We start from the raw sequence: 10,361 nt of genomic DNA, 5'->3' as shown, positions 1-10,361 counted from the left end.
AGGAATCTTGCATTTACAGAGAGGCCACCATTGCGTAAATATGAAAACACGTGCTTCCGTAGTTCACTAAGTTGCATACCTTGCTGTCTTTTAGACGATCTTCTTCTTTGATGGCTGGAATTATTTTTAACGTTATTGATCCCTGAGACTGAGCCTGAGAAAGACAGAAATGCTTTTTACTTTGAAAGCAGGACAAGGACACAATGCAGACTACGCAAATTCCAGTTTAGGAGTCAGCGTCTGTCTCTGCTTCTCAGAACTTTAATACGCCAAACTAATATGCTATTTAACTTCATTACAGAGACTATCATGATGTTCCATGAATCCTCCACAACAGTGTCTTCCCCACGGAGACATCCACAGTAACTACCTGGCTAGAACATATTAAAACTTGCATTAAAATTCTTTCATTTGCTTTTAACAACTTCATGAATTTCTGGATTACAGTTCACAGGGCATTAAATACTTCTATGGCTTTTAGTACGACACTAACTTAAGATTTGCAGACTAACCATTTTAAAGTGCTGCTTTGAAAAATACTGCTGTATTTTCCCACACAGTGGCTAACTCACTAGGATGAAAGGTAAACATCTACAAAACAAACATCTACTTTCACTCTAAAAATCTTTGCTAGTAAGTATCAATTATTAGTTATAGTTAAAAAAAAAAAAGCACTTCTAGGTGCTTTGGAAACCTACAATAGGTTTATTTGTTCTATTTTAGATGCCTTATTTTGGATGAGATGAATGGTGTCCTAGAGAAGCCTGCGATTCTTCACAGATTAAAAAGGAAACACGGACAATCAGCTTGGACAAACATTTGTAGCTCTTCCTCAAAAAATAAACTGTGAATAGAAAACTATTATGTTGCAGGCATTTAAAATGGGACAGAAGAATAGCATCCCAGGGTCCCCACAAATAAAAACTTTACACAGTATTTCAAAATATGATTTTGCCCTGCCTCCCTCCCTGCCCCCCACCCCCCTCCCGTTTAAAAGCAGTCATTCTCCTTAGTCAGGATTATTTTGATCTAAATTTAAATTAAGTGATGGAACCAATGCCAGATACTTCGGTCTCCTAGTGTTGGTATTCTTGTTACTGTGTCCCTAACTCCACTCCACACCAAGACAAGGGGGAACCAAGCCACAAGAGGGGAGTCAGACACGAACAAGCATGAGAGCTATGACATTTTCTGCAACACAGCAGGCTGATCACACATGTGGAGGTTTAGAAAGAGTTACCAAGATTCGTGGGCATTAAAGAAGCTTGAAGCAAGAATTTGCTAACTTTGCAAGGAATCTGCTGGCAAATAACAGACTGACAGCTCTATTGGACACACAGCATAGACTTTCTTCAGCTTCCTAACATATCATATTATGAATAAACTGCTTATCTTCTAGGAACTCACTTTTAATTTGCAATTTGCTTGTCATAAACAAAGCATGAAAGAGAAGTTCTTGACAGAACAATGTGTAACTTTCTATTTTTATCTTACTTGGTACTGATTCAGTTCACGGAAGTTTCTGAAGTCAAAAAGAGAAGACTAATCCACTGTGAGAAACAAATGTCCTAATGCAAAGACAAGCAGGGATTGCATCTTTTTACTCTGTATGTATTTTAAACTCATAGTTAAATTTAATCATCGATTGCAATTACTAGATCACTCAACAGAAAACATCTTGAAATGAAAATCAGTGCAGACCAAAATCTGACTTATTTCTTCCGGTCGTTTGTGAAGCACAGTAATACCATTGACTTCTCTTAGTTCATCTCCAACATGGACAAGACCTGAAAAGATGGTAAGTAAATTAAAGTAAGCCTACAGACTGGAAAGCACCACTCCTCTGATGTCCGACCTAAGTCAATAGCATGTACCTCCTTTCCTCCCTCCCCCAGCTTAATGGATTTCCTATGACAGCCAAGTGACCTCAGTTGGCAATGTGCTCTGAAGTTTCCCACCCTTATTCCAAATGGCACTTGTTTAAATGCAGCACAGTCTCATAGGAGAGCAGCGTGGAGATACAGAACATGTGGCAAGATACTCTAGAAAATCACTGTCCCTGTATTTGGATAAGCATTAAGAATGCAAAACTGGAATAGTTGCATGGGGATGATCAAATCTTGTGGAGTCAGGAGACACGTTGCTGACTATAAAGGCAGGAATGACATGGCCGTCAACTGACACATCAACACTACACAGTCCCAGAAAGAATGCTGGACTATTTTTCTTCAACAAGCCATGAAGAGGCCCTAACAAGTTTTAGGTTTGTTTATCCAGTTCAGCAAGAAATGCTGTACTTGTGTTATATAACTACTGTTAACTGACATGAAAGAATTTCTCAGTACCGCAAACGGAAAACACCACGATACACTGAATAAACCAAGATACTAGATTAAAGGTAAAAACCATTCTTTTCTTTCTTCTAAAGCTTAGACCTACTTCTCCCATCTCTGTTGGCATTTTTCCTAGTGGCTATTTTAAAGAAAAACATATCTAATTAATTTAATAGATTACTGACAAAATACAGAAATGCTAGGTGCATGCTCTAGCAGTCAGTTCACATTACACTTATTAGATTACATTGATTTGAAGAATGATAACTATCAAGAAGAAAGCTGTAATTAGCTAATATTTTTTCATCACAGTAATTCATTAATTTTTGGATTGCATTACTTGTGTATTAGAAGTGTATTAGAAAATACTTGTGTATTAGAAAAAGTGCATGAGCCTTGCAGTCTATAAATCTCATATAAGGCCAATTCAGCCTATTTAATAAAATCTGGGTGATCACCTTCTAGAAAATGGAAGGTCAAACCATGTACGAATTAACTCTGTAGATGCTGAATGCATGCTGAATGACAGCCTACACGCAGAAGTCTCTCCTGCCATTAGACACCTGAAATTCAGTTATCAAGTGAGCTTACCATATGTAGGCTCCCTTTATAGTCAACAGGGAAGAAAAGCATGACCTATCCCATTCTTAAGCTCATAGGGATTTGTTCTCCATCAGCATCCATCTCCCTTCACGGACTACACAGAGAGTCTACATGCTAGTTCAGACTTGACATCTAACAGTTGCCTATTAAGATTTCAACAGGCTGTCATCTTTTTTTTTAATACAAAATAGTCTATGCATATATTAAATACACGTCTCCAACGGACTGGTTTTAGAATGAATAACCATCAGACTTAATCGCTCTAGGTATGTGTGTACAGTATGCGCGCGTGTGTGTGTGCATAATTCTGTAAATTTTAGAGCAGTTTACAAATGCAAATCTAAATCTCCTTTTCTTCAGAAATTTACCGCTGCGATCAGCTGCACCACCTCTCATGATCCTTGCTACAACAACAGCTCCTGTATGCTCATCTCTTCTGATGGTAGCTCCCTGAAATAAAACATACCACCCCCCCCAAGAAACCATCATAAGAAAATTGCTTAGAATTCAGTGAGCAGTGAAATAACATGTAAACTAATGTGTCCTTTTTAACTGGAATTAATTTGTTCTATAAATTTTGTCTTCCCTCTTGACAATTTTCATCATTCAACTTTTGCCTGTGCCCATATATGTGACTGTGGGAATGTGCACACACCTTCCTTTCTGCCATCTTTGCCGAGTGCTTACACTACCTATATTATTGTGGCAATCAAAGTCACTCAAGTGTGCAAAACAGAATTTCTTACAAAAAGCTTTCTCCATGTGCCTTCTGAATCTGTGTAGAATACAGCCAGCATTTTTACATACAAGAGCAAGGAAAGCCAAGTAATTAGATCCGCCCCCCCTCCTGGCAATATAAAGCTTTAATGAGGAATTAAGCCACTGTTCTCTTCTACTACCTACTGTCATATACAAAAAGCACTTTAGCAGATTTCTTCCCTGATGCAATTGATCTTCTTAGGAAATCAATTCTTCCCTTTCCATTTGTATAAAATCAGTACCTTGTCAATATAATGTTTACATAAAGCTATCAAACATACTCTTACAATACATTACTGACTTTCATGCAAATGAAAAAGGTATTAATTCATTGAATGTTAGCTACAATATGAAAAGAACTATTAATAAGCCTAATTGCTTCAACATACACCGTTTCCTCAGAGATTGTGTTCCCTGCATTAACTGGCACTACAAACCCATGTCCATAAAGTGTCTCACACAAAATTGCGAAGGTGTATTTACCAAAGTTTTCTTTTTATGTTATTTTACTAGCTTAAGAACACTACTAGTTTTTGCAGACTATTTGACGACATCTTCAAATATCTCCTCCATACTCACAATAACGCTTTTGCACTACAGAGTTTTATGACTAGAGATGGGTTATTTATATGTACCAGGGGTTCTTTATTTTTCACTAGCCGAACAATTTTCACTGATTCTTCATCAAAATCATCATCAAAGTTATCAGGTAGAGGTGGAAGGACTGGGTCAAAGTTCTTCTGTGCTACAGTGTCATGTACTACAAGCATTGCCTGCATAAAGGAAATAAGAAACAGTAATGTAATGGGGTAATATTACAGCTTCCACTACTTCAGCAAACCTAAACCTCCTGCTTCCCATCCTTACCATAAATCCCCTCAAAAAGATTCAGCAATTATCTTACCCATCATGTAAACTATATATTGGCATATGTCGATATTTAAAGTAAATCCAGGCAATAATAAAGCTCAGCCTAAAGAAACTTACAGAATGAAGGTGGACTACAGAAAGCAAAAACTTGAGACATGGCATCCTTTTCTTTTCTGCTCCCTCAGAAAATACTAAGGAGGGGAGGGAAGGCAACATGGTGCATTATGCACGAAAGGTCTACGCTGTGTCTTCTCAATCCCCTTTGCATCCTAAAGCCTGTACAGGAAATCACAGTGGAACAGAACTACAGATCATAGGAGGTTTTCCTTTCTCTTAGGGACCCTCCACTGTAACTTTTCCATTACAAAATGTTCTACTGGTATTCTCCAAAGGAATTGCATTAAGGTCTCTGGCGTGTGGTTTTTTTTTTACCCTGAGATGTGGTGTTGACAACAGCTGAAGTAGCTCTTTCTCTTCATTATTCACTGGTGCGGTCTGCAATTCTTCTATTACCTTTAAAATAAAAATTAGCATCCTCAAAATAAAAAGGGAGTCCATCAAACAAGATCATACATTTGCAACCGAGTGTTTCTGGTGAGTGTTTGCTAACTTCTATCATCCTTCAAAGTAGTGTGCACAGATCAAAACCGACCCCAATCAGCTGTGCATGAATCCTAAAAGAAATGAAAGCTTCTTCATCTGTTTTATTTTTATTAGATAGTGCAGGAAGACTTCATCAGAAATAAGGATCCTAGCCCCTAAACATATATTTTAATTATATTGGCGGTGATTCCACCAATGTAATTTCAGGAACAACTTCTGAAATTTTAAATTCAGAATCCGTAAGTGGTATGTGAAACAAAACTCTTGTGCTTGTACTATGACAAAGGAGTTTAATCCTCTCTGTAACCAGGTAGCATTAGCTGTGTGGAACAAGTTTCCTTGTTGCTCTGCGAAGCCTTGATACCAAAATATCCTCTGGAGTCTCAGGTCTTCCAAACAAAAAATCAGAGAAATAATAGAAGCACTTCTGCACTAGGCTGGGTGGGTGGGTGGAAAGAGAAGCAGGGGAGGGAAGAGGAAGGGAAAAAGAGGTTGAGGCAAGAGAGATTTCCTTTCCCTGTAAAGGGTTCTAGACAGGGAAGTTGTATGGTCCTGTACAAAACTTCTGCACCACTGTTTAGAAGATGGTAATTTTGTATGACTTGACAGGCAGCAGTGTCAAAACTTTTATGGAGGCAGCAGGCAATTTGTGGGAAAAGGGGAGCGGGCCTATGCTGCCGGTTAAGATGGGGCAGTGGGGTCTCCTGGCTTTGCGAAGGGAAGAATTCTAGCTCCCAAACCTTCCGCAGCTCTTTGCTGCGCTTTGGAAAGAAACAGGCACAAGCCACTTGTAAAAAGCTGTCAAAGGCAGCATAAATTTCACTTCTTCAGGCACGCAGCACGTTTCAAACAAATCTAAGATAAATCTTTGCTCTGTGAACAGACTGGGGGATGAACTGATTGAAAGCAGCCCTGTGGAGGAGGACTTGGGGATACCGGTGGATGAAAAATCAGATACGCGACAGCCATGTGCACTTGCAGCCCAGAAAACCAATCGTATCCCAGGCTGTGTAAAGAGAAGCATGTCAGGGGAGGTGATTCTCCCCCTCAACTGAAGCGATTGATTTCACTTCAATCATGAGTGAAACTAGCCAACAGATTCAAAAACAGCTGGGAAGATGAGAAATATGTACACATATAGCACAACTGCAAAGCTTTGATTTGTTAGAAAAGCAGACTTAAATAATAGGAAAATAAGGAGACAAGAATATTTACTCACATCTTCAACTAATCCTGCTGCACTGTGTAAAACAGGAGTTGGACTCTGTCTTTCATAATGACGGAGTTTTTCATGAATCTGAAAGAGATTATTCAGGTGTATTACTACAGACAGATACAAAACTTCCTAAATATACCTACACTGGAATACTTTTGTATTTAAGGAATATAATTTTCCTGAGATAATGTGTGAGAAGAATAACCTCTCTTGGGGTTATTTTTATTTTGTTTAGGAGTCTTAGTTTTCTTTTTGCTCATGCTGGTTTCACAGACAGAAAATCTATTAAGACTTCAGCAGTATAAGGAAAAAACGAAGCCATCTCACACTGCTTTTTAGTGATGGGGCACTGTATCTGCATTTTGGCAATCAAGGCAGAAATGTTTTTTCTGAACAAAATATGTTAACTGCCAACGAATGTTCTTATGTGCTTAAATAAATACATACTTTGGTCATAATCTAGAATTCTAGAAAAAAAAAAAAGAAAAGCTTTGACAAAGTATACGATTGATAAATCAAAGGAACAGGGAATAAGTAACCCGTAAGAAAAATGTACATTCATAAATGAACTTTTACCTTCATCAGATAGCTGAGACTCTTTTCACTGAAGACATCTCTAAGGAATCCCATCTCCTCTTTATGATTTGAATCAGGTCTTAGTTGAGATGTCAAAAGGGCCAAAGTTTCATGCAATCCTAAATTTAAATTCAAGGCAGAATAAAAGCTTTGTAAAGAGCATGTCTCACAGGATCTTCTATTGCAGACTTAACATCAACTACATTTACTTGGGTACCATCTTGGTGATCATTAAGTTTGCAGAGAAATTCGTGCTTATCTTCCACTCATTTTATAATACTCTCTTAAGTGGCAAACACAGCTTAAGATATAACATATATCATATTAAGGCAAAAGCTACCAAAGCAATATATATTTTTAAAGGCATTAGCTTTGAAGTTTCACCCTTCACATTAATTACCCTTTGTTTCTAACAAACTTTCAGTTATTAGAATGCCACAGCTGACTCGCAAAATGACTGAATTAACTCCTTTGTTGCACAGCTACCAGCTCTACTTCCTGAGCAACTTTGCTCACAAATGCTATCCTGCCCTTTCTACCTCTGAAGCACCTGTGTAGAAGTCAGGTCTGACCAGAGGAGGAAAGGACTGGTGTACATTTCCACTGCAATGGAAGCAAAGCTTGTGGCTAGTTTACTAAAAAGTGCTAAAATCATCAATATCACAATTTTGCAGTGCGCAGGGCCAGACAAACATTAGGTTTTTCCTGATGGACCATGACCGGCAAAACAAACAAAAACCCAACAAAAAACCCCACAAACCAACCAACCCACCCTGCCCGCCCCAAGCCAATTAAAAACAAACAAACAAACAAACAAAAAAAAAAAAAAAAAAAGAGGGGTGTGCTAAAATTTACTCCTTTTACTATTCTCTCTGTGAACTTTAGCGTGTATTTGGATCCGGGAACACTCAAAACTCACTTCTGCTTTAGAACTCAGTATCACTAGTGGATATCACTTCACCCTGGGTAGCATACTGGAGAAGCTGGTTAGTAAGCCTTCAATGGAATCACTGGTTTTTATGTCAAAATGAAGAATATTAACAAAGCTTACCAACACCTATTCAGAAAATATTCAGAAGTGGCACAGCACGCAGAAGAGATTTAAGGGCTGACCTTTAATAAGCATGCATAGAAGCCACCGTTTATACTGAGAGGCCCAAGATTATCCACAGGAGCCTGTCTACCAGCATATATTCAAGGGCTCTAGGGTTCTTATGAAACTAGGTGTTTCCTGAAATCTGATTAACCGTATTAATTTCCACCTTTTATACTTCACCTTCCTTGTCTGCTTTTAGATAATTGCTAAGGAATCTAGCTAAACTATCTTAATTCTACTTTATTTAACTCCAATTTGAATTCATTTACTGTGTGAAACACATACTCTTAAGATTTCAGTCACTGGTCTGTTGAAAGCATGCAGATTAGTTACCTGAGTCTTCCGAAAGCACTGGCATGGCTTTGTTCTTAATCTTAGAGACAAATGTTCAACTTAAATCAACACGATTGTTTCTTCTTTCTGGACTGCGATTCAGAGGCAGTCCTGAAATGAGTAAAGATAATACCTAAGCTCAAGCATGTGAGAAAAAATGGCAATCATATAAAAATAGTATGTTCCTAGTACATTCTTCTCTCAAGTCTTCAGTTTAACCTGAATCAGGCAAAGTCCTGCAGTTATTCTGCTACGCAAGTAACATGAAAAATATTATGTTCTATAATAACCATATGGTATCTTGGATAAAGCTGATGCTGAAGAGAGCAGATGCTTCCCTACTCTATTCTGAAGATAGATGGTTTTAGAAGGCCTAAGTAACTGTCTGAAAAGATAGAAAAGAAAAAGGCATGCCACACCAATAGCTGTCTAAAAGCACCAATAAACACCATCGGCACAGAAAGAGAGCATGCAGGAAGATGCCGTCATAACAAGTAGTTCTGGGGCTTCCTAAAAGCACACCTCAAAGGAATCTACATTCCCCTGGCATTCTGATGCAGACAACACTACAATTACATGCAACTCATTAAAGCTAGCAGGAGTGTCACTCCATCAACCTTGGTCACGGGTACTAAGAATGCTAAAACAAATAAGGCTACTTCCATTGCTCAAAAATTCGACTAAATGCTTTTATTGCCGATTTTTCTCATCACTGACAGCAAGTGACTCCAGAGCAAATTCATTTCAAACCACAAACTAAATCTCCGCTTATAAATGCCAGTCCAAGATGAAAAACTTTGTGTGTTCCAGAGCATTCAAAATCTGATTCATGCTCATAAAATTAGTCAGACTAATGCTTGCAGAAAAATAGAGTCATAATAGCACGCAAAAAGGATTAGAAAGAAATGTGGGATACTCCAACTCTTTGCTAAATGCAATAAAGGATGCCTCTTGGGTTTCTATTTGTAGATGAATCTCTGATATTTTGATCACATCACACAAGTTCTATGGTTTTCTGATTCAACTTTATTTTGATTAGCTGCCTGAAAATACCGCAGTACTGCATGGCAAATTAGCATATACCAGTTTAGCATTTCTTAGACTCCTAAGTTTCTCTACAACATACTGAAATGTTAAGGTCGTAGTAACCTGTGTTTTGCACCCCGTATTTTCTACTGCTACACTTAATTAGTTCACCTGGGTATCAAAACGTAACTGAGTTCTCCAAGCAAGTGAATTGAGTGTTGAGATTTCACTCTAATCCATGGAGTGTACTCAAGTGTATTACGTATACTATACATTTATTTAATTAACTTTCAAAAGCATTTTTATTACCTATTGCTTTGAAGACATAAACATTTCTCACACACACACACCCTCCCACTTCATACCAAAAGAAACGTATAGGCAATTCATTCACCTGCCCCGGTTCCTTGACTATTGCATTTCATTTGGCACGTATTTAAAATACTCTCTAGTTATGAAGAAAGGGAACTTTGATTGCCTGCTCTGTCTTTGTAAGAATGGGTGCTTCCTACAGTCAGACTTATTTAGACCAAAACCCAAGAGACCCGAGTTATTTTCCAGAATCCTTGCAAAAAAGCATCCTACATAGGAATCTTCAAAACGTATGTTTTAACACCTCAAAAACCTGACGGCAAACTCGGGAGCATCAGAATTAGATGAGTTATGCAGAGCAATCAAAATGGAGGCTTCCCTTAGAGGCATATCCCATGCTCTATAAAAATCCTGTTAGCCAGGACTGATTGGAATAAACAAGCCTCTTCGTCCGAGCCCCCACAGCAGGCTCGCAACTCCACGGGCCCGCGCTCGGGACGCGACGCCGCCCGTGGCCAGCGGTCTGGACTCAGCCGGGCGCAACTGAGCCGACCGGGGGGTTTGGCGGGAACCCGAGGGGCGGAGCACGGCGAGGCGGACCAGCTAGTCCGGCACCACCGTTCAGGACTCTCCC

At 38.8% G+C, this 10,361-nt stretch overlaps 1 protein-coding gene across 1 annotated transcript in view; it reads right to left on the bottom strand.

Moving 5' to 3' along the window:
* Positions 1–8,503, bottom strand: part of MPP3 (membrane protein, palmitoylated 3 (MAGUK p55 subfamily member 3)) — a 20,335-nt gene extending 11,832 nt beyond the window's left edge. Inside the window, exons 1-8 of the mRNA XM_010294000.1 lie at positions 8,390–8,503; positions 6,961–7,079; positions 6,388–6,465; positions 4,998–5,078; positions 4,331–4,468; positions 3,305–3,386; positions 1,702–1,787; positions 80–154 (exon numbers count right to left, since the gene is read on the bottom strand). Of these exons, the coding sequence (XP_010292302.1) occupies positions 80–154; positions 1,702–1,787; positions 3,305–3,386; positions 4,331–4,468; positions 4,998–5,078; positions 6,388–6,465; positions 6,961–7,079; positions 8,390–8,414 (684 nt within the window). The 5' untranslated portion in view covers positions 8,415–8,503. The remainder of the gene's footprint in view (positions 1–79; positions 155–1,701; positions 1,788–3,304; positions 3,387–4,330; positions 4,469–4,997; positions 5,079–6,387; positions 6,466–6,960; positions 7,080–8,389) is intronic.
* Positions 8,504–10,361: the final 1,858 nt, after the last annotated feature.

This window comes from Phaethon lepturus, unplaced genomic scaffold (genome assembly GCF_000687285.1).
Source record: "Phaethon lepturus isolate BGI_N335 unplaced genomic scaffold, ASM68728v1 scaffold16269, whole genome shotgun sequence".
In the NCBI taxonomy this organism is placed as follows: Eukaryota; Metazoa; Chordata; class Aves; order Phaethontiformes; family Phaethontidae; genus Phaethon; species Phaethon lepturus.
Note: the sequence above shows the minus strand (reverse complement) of the source record. Positions and strands in the feature narration are given on the sequence as shown.